At 32.7% G+C, this 21,049-nt stretch overlaps 1 protein-coding gene across 4 annotated transcripts in view; it reads left to right on the forward strand.

The window, feature by feature from the left end:
- Pi3K92E (phosphatidylinositol 3-kinase 92E) overlaps positions 1-16,379 on the forward strand; it is a 122,091-nt gene extending 105,712 nt beyond the window's left edge. For all 4 annotated transcript variants that reach the window (XM_085825519.1, XM_085825521.1, XM_085825520.1 and 1 more), the window contains 5 exons: positions 4,688-4,766; positions 9,034-9,207; positions 10,845-10,962; positions 11,949-12,094; positions 14,885-16,379. In XM_085825519.1, the coding sequence (XP_085681645.1) occupies positions 4,688-4,766; positions 9,034-9,207; positions 10,845-10,962; positions 11,949-12,094; positions 14,885-15,152 (785 nt within the window). In that variant the 3' untranslated portion in view covers positions 15,153-16,379. The remainder of the gene's footprint in view (positions 1-4,687; positions 4,767-9,033; positions 9,208-10,844; positions 10,963-11,948; positions 12,095-14,884) is intronic.
- Positions 16,380-21,049: the final 4,670 nt, after the last annotated feature.

The raw sequence follows: 21,049 nt of genomic DNA on the forward strand, positions 1-21,049 counted from the left end.
GACTTTTCTATGCAGTTACTTGCTTGCTTTGATTCAGTGAATATTTGTTGTCATGCATTCGAAAGTTGACTGAAGACTACAGTATTTACTCGCACATTCCTCCCCCCTTTTTTGTTAAATTTACCGTAAGAAAATCGAGAGAGGTAAATTGTGTGAATAATTTAACTTCCAAAGGACGTGGTTACGATAAAAACAAAAAAATGAAAAGTAATCACGAATAAATTTCAGATAACTATTATAATGTTATTTATTTAAAAGAAAGCTACATTCGAATAAGAACACACAGTAATATTAATATTACACTCTCTAATAAGTTATCTTCATTTACTCATCCATATATCTTGAATCTCGCTTGCCTTTCTGTTGTCCACAACAAATATCCCCCGGGGGTGTACTCAGGAGAGGCAGTTTCAACCACGGGGACATAATAACAGACTTTACAGAAGGCCTGAGGGCTCTCGGGACAGAGTAAAGCTCGGCAGGGACCGTACTGGTACTGCCATATCTGACCTTGCTCTGTGAGATCGCAACATTGTGGATTGATTCAAGGGCGGGGCGACACTAATTCCGATAGGCGCCATTAAGGTCGCATTAGGACGGAAGCCGTCTCGTTCCATCAGCATTGTCCACAGTATATATAATGCTACTAGAAGTTTTATCTGTGTCGTCTGCCACCGTCGTCACCGACGTCACCGCTGAGTCTGTCTTATCCCATGCACTCAAAATCCAAGTTCAAATCAATTAGCAAAGCACATGTAATCCCTGCGTAAACTTATTCAGTTTAAAATTTAGAATAGCCCTCTTTCTTGAACGTCTTGAGGAAGGCGAAAATTACGTGAATACTTAAAAGAAATTTTCAAAAACGTGTGCGAAAATGCTAGGGAGTAGGACAGTACGCTACTAAGCTTTGCTGTAAAGCGGAAACTAACGCTTACAGTTTCAAATAAATTGACACTAGAGATGAAAATTAGTCTTTGCTTAAGATCCTGAAACAAAACGTAATCATCTACTCGGGTTTCAGAAGGCTCACTATACCGGTAGGGACTTTGGTTTCAAAAATCTCCAATAAAGAATGTTGATGATATAATTTAATTGGAAAAGGGCATTTCACAAGGAAATAGTCCCTGAGGAACAGTTCGTAATCCGTTTTTGAAAAAGATATAATTCGGAAGAGAATTAAGTGCGTTAAGCCAGAAAAAATTCAATTCAATGATTAGTTTCTGTTGCGGACAATATTTTGTTTCATAATTTCGTTTTAGTCAAGAAGTTTCTAGCAAAGAAAAATGTCGCAATTTCTCAACCACATTCTTATTCACCAGATTTGGAGCCTGAAGACTAAGTTCTGTTCCCTAGGTGGAAGTATTACCTCAAAGATCTCCAGCCATATCCTTGGCATCGGATTCATCGAGCTTTAAGACGACCTATCCAAACGCAAAGAAAATTCACAGATACGCGAATGAGCTATAACACTGGAAAAATTTAGAAAACCGTAACCAGAAACTTAAAAATATTTCTAAAAAATGAGTTTTAGGGAGGAATCAGGCAGTGAATGAGATTTGTTGGTTTGTTTACGGCAGTGCTTTCGAGGGTTTCTTGCCTAAGGGAAGGGATGCCTTTGTGCAGGCCACTTTAAGGTAGCTTTTCTCAAACTCTTCTCATCGTGGAAAAATTTTTAGTTTCTAAAACTGATTTTAATTATAAAAATATTACACTTTAGTTAGTAAACCATTTTAGTTTATGTTTTCTGTTTATATTAAGATTTGTTTTAAAATGTATTAAATGCACAAAAGCAGACAATTTCGTTGTTCTTTAACCTCAGTTTCATCATTCTTCACGGTACACTTAGTGATGTTTTGTAGAATATATTTTGGGGAATACTGCTGTAAGGAAAACTCGCTCTTATCCATGTTACACACTAGAAAACTAACGAAAATGCCCTTGTAGCACACCTGTTCACCTAGAAATGAACCCAAGTCGAAGTACCCGTGTTCAGTGACTTCATCGCTCTGCCTCTGGTGAGCCAAGTATGAGTGTGAATGCTTTCTGCAGCCTTACAAAAACTGAAGATTGAAATTTTTGTGAGAAACACTTTCCTTAAGAAATACAAGGCAGAATACATAGAAATATATTGTAAAGAAGCATAATCTTTTTTTCCAATGTGAAACAGATCTGCCAGTACTATTTCCTTCTCAGAATCGTGATATATGCTGTATACGCAAAACAAATCACAAAACGCAACTGTTAAACCTAGAAACTTCCCATTCAATTTGCACTGGGAAAAAGTTGTTTCTCGAAAAAGTTTCTTCAAAGTACTAAAATTGTGTAGGTACGATGTACATACAGTTAGTCAATAAAGTCTGCATACATCAAGAAAAGTAATATAAAATCCAAATTTTAAGGCGCGAAAAGGGTAGTTTATTAAAGTTTTATTTCTTAAATATTTAGTTTCAATAAGGGACTTTGAAATTATTTAACTGTAATATTTTCATATTTAATAATTTATGCACACTAATTTTTAAAAGATAAGTGGCCAGAAATCAAAGCCAATAAAGTTTGCGTACAACGCGAAGGAAGCGGGGGATTTCTTATCTAACTTTTAAACTTCAAATTTGAGAATGCAAAGAAGGTTACACTTTCAAGGTCATTGACCTCCGAAGCAAATTTCACGTTGATTGGAAATTGCTATTTCTATTTTCTTTGACGAAATTGACAACCAATAAAGAAATTCCTTTAGTTACGAGACAACTAATTATCAAATTGAGAGATGAAGGTAAAACTCTTCGTTATATTGGTAAAACCATTGGAAAACCATTTTCTAGTGTGCAAAGAGTTATTCAAAACTATCTTGACACTGGTAGGCTTGCTGTAAAACCAAAATGTGGAAGACCGAAGAAGCTAAGGCAGAGAGAAGAAAGAAAAATTCTTTTACGGATTAAACAAAATCCTAAACTTTCTGCTGCAAGCATTGCAAAAGACATTTTTTTAACTAGCAACATAGCAACAAGGAAATTTCTCCTGAAACTGTACGAAAAGTGCTGCGAAAGTCCGATTATCATGGACGCAAACCTAGGTATATGCCATACATTTCCGAGACAAATAGAAAGAAAAGAATTGCTTTTGCCAAAACATATTTAAACTCTTCGCAGGACTTCTGGAACAATGTAATTTGGTCAGATGAAATTAAATTTACAATATTTAAAGTTGATGGCCACCCTATTGTATGGAGAAAACCAGGAACAGAACTGAATCTGAGAAATTTAAATCCAACTGTCAAACATGGAGTTGGCGGTGTGGTAGTATGGTGGTGTATGTCGTCGAAAGGAGTAGGAAATTTTCACATTATTGATGAAGTCATGGATAAGTATGTTTATCTGGATATTCTGAAGAAAAATCTACGCGACAGTGCTCGAAATTTAAACCTTTCTAATACCTTTATTTTCCAACAAGGTAACGACCCGAAACATACAGCTAAAACTGTGAAGGAATATCTCCTCTATCACACTCCAAGACAGTTGCGTACTCCTCCACAGTCACCAGACCTCAATCCAATCGAACATTTGTGGGCAAAATTGGAGAAACAAATTCGAAAACACAATATTACGTCGCGAAATAAGCTAATTAGTAAATTGCAGGAAGAATGGGCGAAATTTACATCGGATGACACGGAAAAACTAGTTCAGTCAATGCCCAGACGTCTGCAAGCTGTTTTGAAGAATAAAGATCCTACAAAGTATTGAAGTAATGTAAAAAACTTATATTTTGCTTTTATTTTTTAAAGTGTACGCAGACTTATTGGAGGGAATTTCTGAGTTTTTTTGACAAAATACATTTTTGAAAAAATGTAAAATGTATTACACTGATATTATTTACTTTTTATTTAAGCTTACAATTTTAGCTAATAGAAGAAAAAAAATTCAATGATTAAAATACATTTTTCTATGCTTTAAGTGTTTTTTTAATTTAAAATTTAGTCTGTACGCAGACTTTTGTGACTAACTGTATACGACTGATAATTTCTTACTTCGCAATTTTACATTAATTAGGAATAGTAACTGATCAGTGTTTTATGGCAGTGATTATCTGTGAGATCCTAGCTGTCCTGAGACTCATTTATTTCTTGACAGGTCTTTAGTGAGGCATCATTCGTTAACATTTTCGCTGAATTAAAGGGACTCTGAGAACACGCATATTAAATATTCGAATATTAAGGAAATAATGAAAACTAGATAGGAACACTGATGCTGACAGTTCTAAATGCAATGCAAATTTTGTTTACCAAAAACGACTTATCGTTCAGGTTTTACTAGCTTCACAATACGAGATTATACATGGCCATAGTACCTGAAAACTCGTTATACTAGCGATTTTGTTAATGAGCTTGAATTTTATCTGAAATCTTAGCAAGTATATAGAGCAACCTTCCAAATTCAGGTAAGGATGTATTTTGCCTAATTTAAATCTTATTTAAAGTCAGCAGCAAGAAAACTGATGGAGTAAACTGAACATGAAAAATTTCGCTATTCTCAATATCCCAAATATTTGAAGCTTTTCAATGGTAATGCCAAATATTACTTTATTTTACTAGTTTAAATATTTCCATATTATTTTCGTGTGGATAAAATTATCAGTTTCATTGCTATCAATCTACTTTCAGATCTTGATTCATTTCTTTGGTATTTTAATTCAGATCTTCGTCAAGACATGTTGACTCTCCAGATGATTCGTATCATGGACAAACTGTGGAAAGATGAGGGATTAGATCTCAGGTAAGTAGTATATACAAGATACCTCATACTGTATCGCCTTATCTTAAATAACAGAAAGACCGCGACTGCTAGTATTAACTTATGTGATTTTGAAATAACAGTATACACATAGTTTCTTTCCACACTCTCTTGAAAGTAGCTTGTAGAAGTGACACCAGTTTTACTTTTGCTTGCTGTTGCAACTTTTGATTGGATTTAACTGTATCCTCCATACTGCTTGGCCCACAGTTCTGGCAATTTTCGTTGTCCCGCCGAAACATCTACTGAATATCTGCGAGTGGCATTCATCTGTTCATTATCTTCGTGTCTTTTATGAAGATCACGATCTGAGACAAAATTTAATTAAAGTTTTCGGACACAATTCGCACCTGCACAGGTTAACTATGAAGGATTTCTAGCTCTAATTCTTAGTCTTTTGATGAACTGTTTGAGTAATGGATGAAATGTTTGAATACATTGTTCAGTCTGTGATTCTGCGACTGTGGGAAAGTGGGCAGTACAGACCACTATTACTTTGAATGTTCCATCTAGAAAAAACCAGCACCCACGTTTAGGGCAGCGTGGTGGAATAATATTCAAATTAACAATGTTGCTCTATCGAAACTACATGCTATCACTACCCACTGCGCTGCAAAAACGAAGTAACCTGGAACATCTCTCATCACAGTCATTCCCCAAATAGCTAAATTACTGTTTCAGCTCCTGCAATATAAGTATTTAATTTATATATATATGTATATTTATCTTTTTTTACATATATGTAGTTATTTAACTCTTTTGTTATAAAAATCTTTGTTCCATCGAATCAACTTCTTGACATATAAAAATATTTGTACTCATCCGGTGTAATACATTGTTCATACAGTTATCTAACTTTCGTAATATAAGTGTTAATTCCAATATAGTAAATATGCCAACTAACACATGAAATACCAATAACAATGCTGCATAATGTCTATATATATCTGTAGTGTAAAAATATTTCTTCTACGTTGATTGTCATTACTTAAATGTATTACATTTGACTTATTTATACACTAAATGTAGTTCATTTAATGCACTGCCAAATGCATATATGTGTATACATACAATATAATTTCACTTATATATAGTATTGATTTATGTTATAGGAATGTTCATATGTAATACTGTGCTATTCAAAATATATTGTAACAAAAGAAAATAATATGTACTGAATAACAGGCCTTGTATGCCAATGTAATTGATTTCCGCAGAAATGACGTTCAATTCCTTACGGCAAGAACTAAGACGGATGTCATCTTTGCGGTGTATATTGTATAGTCTGTGATTCTACCCATCTACAACGTTTTGTGTACTTCTCTCTGTAACAATTCCACATTTTCACAGGATCATTTTCATATCCAGCTGTTGACTGATGAAATAGATAAATAATTCTCTTAACTTAGATTACTATGGTCAAAATTCTTTTATTATCATCCAGCCTTCATCGATGAGTTGCTGAGGATGATGCATTAAAAGCTGGCCACATTTTATTCTTACACTTAGTCGGATTTCTTCATTTTTCCGATACAGATTAACTACGCTATTGTCTCGGACATAATGGAAAAGTACTTCTATAAACTGCTTTGATGAATGTATTAGAAAATAAGCACCTTATGGCATTAATTTCGTTTCGTTCAAATCCATTCTAACATGCTTCGAATCCATCCAACTTTTACCTTTAGTGCTTGAGAGAATTAATAATAGAGCTCTTCCTTTCTACGAGATGCTTCCGACACCACATTGTGTTCAGCTAATGAGTGACCGAAATCTGCGTGCAAGGAATAGAACTGAGAAATTTGCTTATAACTGCTTTTGAATCTTCAATGAATTAAATAGTTTGTGCTATGTTTCAAAATCTGTCTTCCCTTTTCTTCCTATCAAAGAACTCTGCCTTTGATATATTACATGAGAAAGCTGGTAAAATTAACAGGAACAATTAAATCATTGGCTGTACTGTGGAATCTATTCTATAAAGACATGACTAGAAATTTTGAGGCAGTGTTCAAAGTCATAACCTTTGTCTATGTCCATTTATTTTTATCATTAAATTGTTGGTAACGAGCCATCTTCTTCTCTAGCTTATTCACGTGCATTCGACAACTGAACTGTTCAATTTCTGCTGCTGCCACGACAGACTTATAAATAATTTATAGTTTTCAAAACTACTTTAATTGCGCTTGGTTTCCTTTTATATGTTTCACTAAGAATAAAATTCATTTTAAGTAAATGTGGCGGACTCAGAAAACGAACTCGTAGAAACCTGATACTGCATGAAAAATACTGAGAACTATCAGAGCTGAACACTACCCTTAAGGAAAAATTAATAAATAAACAAATAAAAAACTGAAAGCTTTCAAATTTTACATTACGCCCAAAGGGACTTTTTGTAACGTTTTGTGTGTTACCTTTATTTATTAAATATCATGTTCTTCGCACTTAAACCATAAAATTCAGTTCAAGAACAATATCGCAAAATAATTTTTAAATCACCATATCGTTAGAATTTCCGATACACAGTCTCGCGCGCTGAAGATATTTTTTTAACAACGTTGCCATTGCTCACTTTGAAATTGATGAGTTTGCTAATCAAAAATTCATTAAAGTTTTACAAAATATGAAATTGATAATAAAACAATTCCAAATTTGGGCTTTCAGATGCTCATATTCGAAGCAGGATTATGTTATATAAAATTTGATGGCTCTAGGTACCGTTTCTTTATCACAATGCGAGAAACAGACGTACATTTATGCAGATTCTTCATTATTTAATTTCTTTAAATATAATATAGGACGATAATATTTGATGGCAACAATTTGAAAAGTGAAACAACGCTTATAGTGAATCAACGTAAAATGCGAAAATGAAATTAATAGTCCTTCTGGACAAATTGCCCCCCTTTGGACTAAAAAATCAGTGATCATAGTCTGATTTGCTGAGTAAACTATGAAAGGCTGTATTGTAGTGTCAGTTGTTGGGGGCACTTAAAATACGGTCAAGCCAAAAGTTATTGATTGGTGGAATTATTGGTTAACGAGAATTTGGTGAACCTGTGATATGTACTGTGGAGAGTTTCTCAAGAAATTGAGATGGCGCTCAGAAACACTTACTGTCTTCAGTAGAACCAAGACATAAACCAGCGAGAGGCGCCAACATTGCCTCCATGACAATAAAACTGAGACGCGCGACTTCTTCCCTACACATTTACATGATAGAAAAATTTCATTAACTGATTTCTGCATATGTGAGAAAAGAGAAGACAGCACTCAGTAAGTTTTCAAATGCTCACTAACAAGTAAATTTCATTTTAAAAAGGATCCGGACAATAACGAATTCGCACTCAAAACGTATGCCATAAAAAATTCCGCACTTGTTAAAAAAATAAAGATGATTATGCAACAATTAGCAGCTCTTACATCTTACACAGGTCTTTGCCAAGTTCAGTTATAAGGCATAAACAGGTTTTTCTTATTGTTCTAATTAGAAATTTAATGGCAATGCAGCTCTAAACAATGACTATGCACTATTTAATTTCATTATTAACTGATGACTTCTGAATAATTTCATTAGAAAATTTATTTAAGTGTATCAGACTCATTTCCTGGTTCTGATAATAGAGTACTGCTCCAATTCCTCTTTATCAAAATGAAGATAACATAACTTTGCTAATCCTTGATTAACAAAATTCATTTTATTCTACCACCAAAAATACAAAGAAAGTTGAAAATCTTTTAACGAATATATTTTCTTTGGAGCAATGTAATATTCTTCCCGTACTTGTGAACTCCATAGCTAAAATATATCTTTGTTCTAAATAAATTTTGAGTACGGTTATGAGTGTGACCTACACATTGTGACCAAGAGGTGTCGGTCTGGTATGCCTCTCACTTCTATCTGTAGCTGTGAAAAAAGATGCACTGCTTATCCTATACCAATGGTATTCAAACTATGGGTCGCTATTCCATTTGGAATCGCGAAAATTCATAACGAGGTCGCAAGGTGGATAAATTTCCTAAAAATCTGAATTGATGCTATATGTCTAAGTGTCGACGCTCCTGTTGGGTCACGAAATTGATTTTTGAGGTCGTTTGCAATTTCATTGAATCGCACTGTCATAAACTTTGAATACCACTGATCTTTCCAACGCAGGTTGAAAAATAGTTTGCCTTCAACCGGATACTCATTGTGAAGTTTTCAGCATTAACTTTTCATTATCTAATAAAAGGAAATTTTGCTTTAATTTAGAATGATACCCTATCAGTGCCTCGCCACCGGTCACAAAATGGGTCTCATCGAAGTGGTTCCGGACGCGAACACTATTGCCAACATACAGAAAGAGAAAGGATTCACTGCTACCTCAGCATTTAAGAAGGGTTCTTTACTTGCATGGTTAAAGGATCATAATCCCGACGAAAACAGGTAAAGTCTCGAGAAAACTTTAACAATTTTACCAATTTTCATTATTTATAAGCAATAATAACTTGACGTTCTTCTTTTGAACGATTCACTACGGACGTTCAGGTATAAACAGGAATTTTAATGCTGTGTTCTTATAGAGATTTCAGTGGAATTATGTCTCATTGGGCAAAACTTGTATGTCTGTTTACCCCAACCGTAGTGTGAATTTTTCTTGCCAACACTCTAAGTTGTAGTCAACATGCCGGTCCGAATGTAAATTAAATTCCTTGCTCAGAGAATCGTCATCACATTTTCACTAACTAACGTATCTTTCGTCTCAGCTTTATTCGAAACTTGGACAGTTTGTAGGCCTCTCAGTCTAGAGTATATGATCATTATAGGGCTTTTTAAGAAGGCCAAGTGAGAGTTGAAAATGAGCCGCATACTAGTTGGTGGAGAATTTAAACGATGAAGAGAAGTTGTTTGCCGTTCATGCCTAAATTCTCGGCAATCGGAGAATCATCGGCAGAGGAACCGTTATGTAACTTAAAATAAGCGTTAATAATAAAGAAACAATTGCTAAAGACCACACTGCGTTTTACTAGAAGGTGGTGTATCATTTTTAGTTTTAGGATAATAGCAAGTTATCTTTGGTAATGAGAACAATTAGCTAGTTGGTTGCGCAAATTAATTGTTAATGGTGATGTGCGTCGCTAGATGGCACCAGTGAAGGTTTTTTTACTGGACAAGAAACTTTACCTTTGGATTGGATACTACCCTTTGGATCCTAGCTCCATACATAAACCTATTATGCTAAAAGAGCTCCTCTAGCGTGATCACATGTTAAAAGAAGCCTTTTTTGCGAGAAGGAATCGTCTTATGTTTAACAAAGGGAGGGCTAAGTATGTTCCCATCTTTTGACGCCTAAGTACAAAAGATGAAGAATGGTCGCAATCCCACAGCATACCTAATCCTTTATACAATCCATATTTAGCATCATAAATCTTTCATCTTTTTGTTCCACTTAAAGACCTTTTAGGAGAGAAGGATTTCAAGTTTTATCAGCAGGCTGTTGGGGCTATGCAATAATAGGTCAAAGGCAGTCAAGATACTTTTATTCTTCTGCAATGTAGAAACTTTCTGGGAGCTCGAGTATTTGCATTGTAGTGGCAAGTGACAGAAAAAAAAATAGTGTATTAGTAGAACAAAAATAGTGAAATCGATTCATTGCGTTCAATGTTTAAAGTTCAGGTAATAGATTCTTGTTTATATTCGAAAGTCTCTCTAAATTTTGTAGAGACATTAGGATTTTATTGGAAAGCAAGAGAGATGAAAAATTAGCAAAATTGCCTTCGCCGGAATCAAACTACGGACCTCTGGAATACCGGCCCGGTGTGCTGACCACTACACCACGAAGGCACATTAGGAAGGTGGGAGATATACCTTATCATTTTTTTATGTGAACACGCTTCTGAAAGAGCTCGTAAAGAAATTTCAGTTATTCTGCCCAATTCTACGTAGTGTAGTTCTTTTTTTCACTGCAGCCGAATATTCAGATACCAATTAAATCATTCTTTTGTTGTTGTTAAAATGACATTATTATTTTTTTAATTATTTGAAGAATACTACATGTATAGCAGCACGTTTCTCCTTTCTAGCTTGAGCAAAGCCGCTGAAGAATTCACGTTGTCCTGCGCTGGATACTGTGTGGCCACTTACGTCTTGGGCGTGGCTGACAGACACAGTGATAACATTATGGTCAAAACCAATGGACAGGTAAAGTTAAATGATGTTATTATTGTTGATGCGGAGGGGTACGTAGACAGTAAGTTCAGTTAGCGAATAATATCACCGAGGTGCTAAAGTTAAGCATTGCACATATGCGAATTAAATGCATTTATTTATTAGCAGTCACAGATGATGTTTGGAGAAAATAGGTTTGCTTTAATCCACCGCTTTCAGTGTTTCAAATATTCAAAAGAATCACCTGTGAAAAATTGCTCATTTTTCCGTTTCTATTTTACGCAGAACATAATACCAGCAAAAAACTATAATCAATTTTGTGAGATAAATGCTGTGATTGATAACATGTTAGAGCAGAGCTTATCAATATATTTCGATAAAAATAAATTTATCACTGCACATGTAGTCCAAATTTTATAGTGCTTTCCATATTTTACGCATATCGAAACCTTTAGGTACTTGGTACTTTCTCAAAAATGACATTTAATAACTTCAAGAACTTTTTTGAAAGTTCTTTACATCACAGGCTGTAATATTCTTTGATGAAAGGATACTAAAAATGATTTCTATTTGTAATTACCAGGATAATGGTGGAAACTAAATATAAAAGCCATCCATATTTGAGTGGAAATAAAATAATTTTCGTATGTTTTTTAATTGCCAAAGCGACTTACCTTCTGGATTCAGCTATTAAGAAAAGTAACGTCGATAACGTTCATAAAACGTCGATTATTTTCAAATATTTCGTTTGGTATTTCGTTATTTAGCATATGTTGTCCTATAGCACGACGTGTCTAAAATTTATGATAAAATTAAAGAGATTGTGAATTTTAAGAAAGTAATAAATAAAATTCCTGAAAATGGTTGGAAGGTATAGTCGAAGCACCTAAAAATGGTATTGTTTTTATTAATTTGACTGAAATGGATTAAACGGTTTAAAAAGGCCTGAACTTGTAAGTATTGTATATGTTATCCCTTTAATTTCATTAAAATGTTTATATTTATTCATTTTGTTTCAGTTATTTCACGTTGATTTTGGGCACATTCTGGGAAAATTCAAAGAGAAATTTGGTTTCAAACGTGAACGCGTACCTTTCGTCCTAACACACGATTTTGTATACATCATTACCAAAGGCCACACTCAAAGATCTCAGGAATTTACCAGGTAAACATTCACAAATACTTTGTTTATCGTTATTTTTATATTAACGAACGGAAAATTTGTTCAAGCATTATAATTTACGTCTAGAGACTACACTAGGGTAGGCAGTTATTAAATTATTATTAAATAAACTAAAACTGAGTAGCGATTGCTTTATACTACACTGCTGGAAATTAATAAATTTTGAAGCGTAACTGCGCAATAATTCCATCAGTTTTTACGAAATGGTAAATGTCATTAACTGAAAGATCTAAAGTCTGAAGATATCTTACAGAAATCCGTTAATACAAGAATAAAATTCCACACTGAATATATTTATAATGCATGATAATATTTTAACCACTTAAAATCATTGAAGAAAATCATTCAAAATGATTAGGATGATTATTAATATAGGAATTTTAAATATTAGTTTTTTCCATTACTTCCTCTAACAAAAATTTATTGATGAAATCACTTTTCTTTCTTTTAACATTTTGAAAACATAGGCGCTGAACATTAATTAGAAAAAGAAGGAAAATTAACAACCAGAATTGGCATAGCAGGTATAAAATACGCACTTTTAGGTTTGGTTTCGTTTGATCGCTTATGGCGGAGCATACCAGGGATATTTGCCTAATGAAACGGATGCCTTTAAGGAAGACTTTCTAAGGGAAAGTGTTATCCACGTTAAGCATAGAGCAAGCCACGGAAGCTCTTAAGCGGCCAGTCTGTTCGCCGTGATTAAAATACCACTTTTCTGTGAATTTACCGTTCGGCCGCTATTGGGACAGATTTCTTTTGGAAGGTTTTAGTCATACCTTCTTTATCTGTAGCTAATGAAGTTAAAATGTATGTGTGCACATTACAAAAAAAAGTGATATTCTGTCGTTGATAACGATGGCACCTGACTTATGAATGAGCATCGTTCATAAAAATGGTATTGAATAAATCAGTAGCAGTAAAAACATCTTACTTTTTAGTGATGTAAATAATATTATTTCGGAATAATTTTCAATTTATAAAAGTTATTTTATAGAAATTTCGAAATTCAACATTTTATACGATTTTTCTGTTTATACAGTTAATAAATTGCATACTCATCTTCAAAAGGAAAACATTTTATTCAAAATGACAAAACAAGACAACGATGATTCATTTTTTTTAATCTAGAATTTTTATAGATTTTTAAACTCCAGAAAATCAAACTTGCTCTCCTTGAGAAGTTGGTTAAAAATAAATTAAGATACCTGGAGGTCCTGTGCGTATGTGTGCAACGATATTTTCGTTCACGATAACTCTACACAATTTCTGTTTTCCTTATATAAGCTATCTGCATTCTTATAAAGAATTGATTATATTTTGAGTAAAATTAGAGCCTGAAGTGTATAATAGTTTTTAGTAGATAACCGGAAGTGGGATTTCACATGAAACTCATAGCAGTTTTTAATGAAAAATCATATTAAAATATAATCCAAAACTTCTGAAATTTGGCATTTAAAATTACTGTATTAATATACGATACTTATACAATCGTCATTTAGAACAACACGTGGATTTGACTGTGTAATTATTAAAAGTACATCAGATTTTGACTGTAAATAACAAACCGGAAGTAATACTTTACTTGGAGCCCTTAATAAATTTTCGAAGAGAAATATAGAATCACTATAATAGGAGTTTAATCTAAAATAATGCAGCACATATTAGACTATATCTGTGACTAATAATGATACTGTTTTTATTATTAGACTTGTATGTAGACATAATATTTATTTACATCAAGCCGTCGAAGAGAAAGATTTTTATAACAGTGTTTCATTTGTTGAACTTCAAAACTCTTGTAATGCAGGCATGTTACCAGAAATGCACTTATTATTCTTTTGCACTGTTGGTATGAAGAGACACAAGAGCGAATAACAGAAATGAAAGCACCTGTTAATTTACTTCTTACTCATCTCGAAACTCATGTTAATTATTACTCAGCTGTACTTCCAGAAACTTACGAGTTGTGTAATGATACCCAAGTATCACGGAGAAATGCACGAACAGATTAAAATGAATTTAGATTTGTTGATAATAAAGAAATAACACTGAAGAAATTTAAATTATGGTTAGCGTTTCAAAGTACTTATTTTAAATATATCTTAGACACTTAATTATTTTAATTAAAAACCATTGAAATTATATGTTATTTAATTGCTCAATAAAATGCAATGTTTAATTTCAAAAAATAAGAGGACAAACATTTGATTACGTTGATATACATTTAGAGAAACCAAATTTGCATAAGGTCTTTTATATCTTATAAAATGTAATCCAAAATTTTGTAACCAAATTAAATGTAAACCAAATGTAAATGTAAACCAAATTTGCATAAGGTCTTTTATATCTTATAAAATGTAATCCAAAATTTTGTATTACAGACACCTTTCTATTTTCGAGGAACAACAAACTAGATTTTGTTTACAAACGTTCAAACGGAAGTGATATTTTATTTAAAGCAATTTAAATAGCAATGAAGCTATTTAGAATAGAGAACTGGCGGTAGGTCATGCGCTGGCTTCATTAGATTTTTAAATTTGAATATTTGCGCCATTTAGAATAATTTTTGTAGTTTTTGCGAAAATACGCCTTTGATGAATACGGTGTTTACGGTGTGTTGCCAAATTATAAATGGCCACCAGGAGATATCCTACTGAGCATCATTCATTATTCCTAGTATCCTCTAATGGACTTCTGCGCGCATAATACGAAATAATGAATTTTATAGAATTTTCATAACTTAAGAGTAATGATAAATGTATTTTTCAGGTTTCAAGAATACTGTGAAAAAGCTTTTATGATTTTACGACGCAAAGGTCCCCTGGTGATATCTCTATTCGCAATGATGTTGTCTACGGGTATTCCAGAACTTAGCAGTGAAAAAGACCTCGACTATCTAAGAGAGACTCTGGTTTTAGACATGACTGAAAATGAAGCTGTGAAACACTTTCGTTCCAAATTCGATGAAGCGCTCAAAAACAGTTGGAAAACGAGCGTGAACTGGATGGCGCACAATTGGGCGAGAGATAACAATTAACTCCAACAAATACTGTGATCATTTTATTCGCCAAGTAGTGATAATGAGCGTCGTTTTAAAAATTGTGATATATTTCTAATGAAGTAGCTAGAGGAATTGCCTCCCATATCGATGCACAAACAAATAATAACCTAAAAATCAGAAATAATAGCTAAAAAATTTCAAAATTATAACTAATATATATAATACACACATATATATATATATATAATATGTCTAAAATGTAAATAAAATATTCTAAATACAAATATTAAAAAACTATAAAATATAAATATACAAATAATAGTTAAAAATGTCAAAATGGCATAGAGAGAAACAGATTAAAGCTCTGTAAAGTAAAACTTCAGTTCCAATATTTTAAAACAGTATCATTATTTTATTATTATTCTATTAGGAAAACCATGGTTGACACTGTATATATCTTCTTTATTGTTTCAAATAGTGATATGTAGATAGTATAGAATGATTTCTTAAAAGAAAAATATGCATTTCCAGATCTTAAATGTTTGTTAAAGGGTTTTTAGAAAACTTTTCTTACAACTCCCAGCACTTAAGCAATGTAAGGAAAGTTTTCAGTAAGTTTTACAATATTTAGAGCTTTGTTCTAAAGATTACCTTTTAGAATAACCTGCGTTCAAATAATTAATTCAATAAAGTTCAATAAAGTTCAAAATAATCACCTTACCACGCCCTCGTTCCGTTTGCCCTAGAAATAACGGAAATAAAACTGTGAAACATATCTAGGAATTCTTCCTTATTAATGACATCTTGATCATAATTTGTATAACTTTCGCAATTTTTATTCAAAAATTGTGACAGACTGTATAGAAGGTATACAAGAGTGTGTAACTATTGAAATCATGTGGTGATATCTTTTAAATACATTAATGTAGTATAAAAAAGATTTTGAATTTAATTTCAAACGGCAACTCAGAACTTCTATATTCTACACTTCATTGAGTCACATGACTAACTGCTTTGAAGTAACATTTCACGTGAAAAATTTCGCCCCCAAAAGTTTTCCACTGGCTGGAAAATGCCCTCCTCTAGCTACGTCTTGTTAACTATAATGTATGATATTATTTATGTACAATCGTAAATGCTCAAACTACGTTCTGGTCTCAACATTTCCCCTTTCATTAATTTATCTGTGTATTTATCTAATTAAATTTATGAGACTTTAAATTTACCTTTTACAGAATAAAATTTGAATTGTAAAAAAATGGATTCTTTGCAGTACATACTTATTTCGAGTTAATATTTCTGCTTTGTTAAATCATTTCTTAGCACTAATTCATGTACATCTAATTAATCCCGTTTGCATTATATTATACTAATTTCTCTAATTATGCTTCATCCGCCTTAGATTAAAATTCATGAAACTGAATATTATAGCTACAGGCAGAATATTTAGATAAAAGAATTTTAAAAAGATTAAAAACTGAAACTTCTATCGCTAAATGCATTACTGTATTTCTTAGATTCTAAGATGTACATCTTTTTGTTATAAATTTCGTTAAAAAAAGAATGTCCCTTAAAATCGATGATAACTTACATTTGCAGATTCTTATGAATTATTTATTATTCTGAAATACTAAATTCCTTGAATTTATGACTTTTATAGGATAATGCTAATAAATGGGCAAAGGTGTTGCGAATGAAGTTCTTGCTTTCAGATAACGATTAGTAAAGAAATAAAATCCTCAGTAATTGCAAATATCTTTGATCCCTCTGTTTTTATCTCTCGATGTGATATTTTGTAATCAGAGTAAAGTTCTTTAGTTGTAAATTGATATTATATTCATTTTTACACCTGCTTAGCTCTGTGAAATCGCCTCGCAGATCTTCAATATAGTCTTAATTTTGTTACTTGTTGCAATTATGTCATCTAGCGAGATAAAAGTTGATCTGCTTACTACAGGTTTCAAAATTATGCGCGCTAGAGAAAGAAGCGGGAGTTGTACATAAAATAACAGCCATCTTATAATTACATACACACCCGACATTCTTATGAGCGCCATTTTCGTCACATGCTCAGACTTCGTGCCTGTTTAGAAATATCTAGAATTTAAATCTAAGATAATCATGTGCTTAGTTGACTTAATTTTTCTAATTATTTCCTCACTTAATTGCAGCAATTAGACTGTCTAATTGGTTAAGCTTCTTATAATCAACAGCGAAACGCTGCGCTTTACTGGACTGTGGAGAGTAGATTGTTTACCTGTAATAGAAGTACTAACTTACGTTATGATTTGAATGGATTTAACAAGAAAGACTTAACTAAGAAATCATAGATAATTTCTGCTTTTCACAATTTGCTAATCACTACTCACAGCTTGATCAGCTTCGATTGAAAAAAAACTGTTATGAATTATGTTAAACCTTTTGACATTTTAAATGCATTGCTTGCATACTGTATATGGTAATTACTAGAAATAATCTGAAACTTAAGTTGTGTTCTATTTGGGATACAATTTCGAAAAACCTTTTTAAATTTGAAAAGAAGCAAGTTTGATTTCTTGGAATTCTTCAATCCTTTAGTGATGTAATTTAACTTTTCAATAAAAATCTAAAAATTACTGATAACATATTTTGTAGATGTTACAATACTAATCATTCTGTGTGATTCATCAATCCATTTTTATACTCTCTTGAGAGATATCAGGAAAGAAATAAATTGCCTTCACAATCAATCAAAAAAAAAAAAAAATCCTCTCGATGAAACTGATGAAGTGGAGAAATTCGGCATAAGTAAAAAAATCAAAGCGAAATATCAATTCACACGTCTTATAATAGCAAGTAACTTAAGTTCCACTTAAATCGATAGAGAAATATTACCAAGAAAAATATGAAAGTTTTAAGATTTTATATTGCGTCTAAAAGTTTTTTTTTTTTTTTTTTTTTTTTTTTTCCCCATTTACTGGCACATACACGTTTCGAGAACATTTGGGCTAACGCCACTTTCGACTGAAAGTATTTAAAAACCGCATATCTTTAGAATATCCGACAGACAGTCTCACGCACTGGAGATAAAAAAGTTTTATTTCTTAGAGTTTTTCCACTGCTCGCTTTGAAATTGTTGAGTTTTTTAATCAAAAATTTGTTAATTACAAAATATGAAATATACAATAAAACAAATTCCAAATTCGGGCGTTCAGGTTCCATATTCAGATGGAGGGCTACGTTATTCTAAATTGGATGACTCTAGGTACCGTTGTTTTTTCACAATGCGGGAAACATACGTTCATGCAGATTCTTTATTATTTCATTTCTTTAACTATAATACAGGGTGATAATATTTGGTGGCAAGAATTTGAAAAATGAAAAAATCCCGTTTTGAGAATAACAGCCCTTCTTGGGTAACGTCATTTGGGCTAAAAACTCTTCATTCAAAATGTTATGAATTGTAAGCACATAGTCTAAATTAAATTTTAAATTGTCGGTTTTTATCTGAAGTGATATATTCCAATATTTCCAGTTTTTTACAGAAATACCTTTTTTTCCCAACCACATTACACTCTTGTTGGCAATTTTCAGCTTCTTACGATGCAAAATATTTGAACTACGAATTAACTGACCTGGAAGAGGAAAAAAGAGACATATTTATATTAATATCATTTTCTTTCTAAATACAGCGACGCGCTAAAGTACGACCATCTGCAGGTTTAGATGATACAATCTTTAATCCCTTTCTTTCATTGCATTATGAAACACGGTTATTCATTTATCGTTTATCTGTTCTACTAGATGGCAGCACGATAGAAGCTTATTTACGTGTCTAGTTTTCATAGTACTCCAATCAACATACGGCCAAAATAAAATGTATTGCACATATAGCTGTCTGGTAATTAAAATATTCTTGGATGAAACATTTTAAAGATGACCCGCAGGCGCCGCAGTGACTTATGTATGTGTCATGTGTATGTAAACATGCTATAGCCCTCCAAGATGTTTCCAAAAGCTATGCTGTGGTTAAGAAGCGCTGCTTCAAAATGAAACGAAAAAAAAAAAAATTCCAATTGTTTTCAATCTTCATTGTTTTCTTTCTTTTTTTTTTTTTTTTTTAATAGAAACAAGAAGTTTTAAAGTGATTAAATAGTTCCAAGAGCTGACTCTCCGCACTAAGCTAGTGTCGCCATCTGTTAAGCAAATACGGAATGAATTTCAGGAGAACTTAAGTTTTGTTACGCATCTCTAATACTTCCATCTATAGAGACTAGAATTTCGGAGAAAATTTAAATTTTTCATGGAATAAAATAATAGTAAATATTTATTTTCCCAATCCTTTAGGAAAAAATTTAGAACAGCTGGTTCTAATGTTTTTATATATCTTCTTCCTTGGGTTCGAAATTCCTAAAAGAAAATAATTTTCTCCAGTTAGGTTTATTCTAAAATGTTTCTCTCTTTAGCAAGTTTTTCTTATTTCAATTTTCAACCGATGCTAGAAATTTATATTCCTAAACATTTGCTTTTTTTAAGTATTTATCGAGATCTTAAATACACTTTTTAATGCCCAGGGAGTATCTGAAATTTCAGCAAGTTATTTTCTTTCTTTTATTTATTAAATAATTTTCGACACATGGAGAATAATACAAAAATGTTTATTTAATTTTTATAAATGTCTTTATTTGATGTTACAACTCTGATAAAGCTTTGGCGAAAAATTACTGGGAGAATTCTCATGGACTGTAAATGTTCATTGGTCAATCGGATTTATTTCTTTGGCTTATTAAATTTCACCAAGAAAAATATTGTTCCTTTATAATTGTACTCGCAAACAAAGTCATCGTTCTTACTGTTACGAATTTTATGTACATATAAATATAATTTTAGTGAAAGTATATGTAAACTGTACTAGATCTTGTATAATACAATATAAAAGCCACCAGAATGCGAAGCATCGCGGAAAAATAGGGTTACAGGAATTCCATTTAACACTGAGGTAAACGGATAGCGCCAAGCTGGCGATTAATTTTATCGCTGAATTTGCCGAAAAATCATCAAAATTTACCAAATTTGACGACATTTCGGTCCGATCCCCGTGCAACTGTCACCGTATTCCGCATTATGTAATTGTAACTGTAACCCTCCCCCTTATGTAGCTGTAACTATGCATGTCTCTCTGCAGTTTCGAGAAGTCGAAGGTACTGGAAATTTCTCGGCTGACGGGGGAGGGAGAACTATATAAGATCGGAGAGAGCATCAGCTATCAATCTTCCTTGCCTCCTATTTCTCCTTGGAGATTCTCTCCACGTCCGGTGCTTATTATGTCATGTGTCTTCAAGCTTTACTTCAGGAACCGGCAACGAAGCATTTTACAATAGCTTGGTAATATCACAAAGTCTGAATCAGTTTTTAGTTTTTTGCTCAGAGTTTGGAGTACTAAAGATCGGAGTATCTCTGCGCGAGCCCACTCATTTGACGCTCTTTGCGTTACCTGCTGTTTAACATTCTTGGTATTTTGAAGTGGTAACTGCTGCTTGTGCTCTGTCACACTGAGAAGAGCTGTAGGAGTACCTTTTTGCGAAAAGTTCCAGAACATTAAAGTGTTTTTTTTGAAAATAAATTTCATCAACCTTTCATCGGTTCTATGTGCATTCAGTCATTACGAACCAGAACGTATTTCTCTACGTTCTTGCCTATTTTTCAGACTTTTCATATGAAATAATAGGATAGGATTTAAGATGCAAGAAATGTACGAAATGTTTTTATTTTAGTTGTGTTTCCCAATACTGCAGCTTAGCAATATAAACTTTAGTACAAGTATACAGATTGGGGATGAATTTATTTTTTTCCTTGCATCTCATGAATAAGAATATTTAAATGTTCAAGTAGTAAAGCAAGGGTAAACGGGACACGGAAGTGACATCACGGGAAAAGGAGCATGGTCGCCGTAC

This window comes from Stegodyphus dumicola, chromosome 10, assembly GCF_044657685.1.
Source record: "Stegodyphus dumicola isolate Sdum_Otavi_A_Nest chromosome 10, ASM4465768v1".
NCBI classification, from domain to species: Eukaryota; Metazoa; Arthropoda; class Arachnida; order Araneae; family Eresidae; genus Stegodyphus; species Stegodyphus dumicola.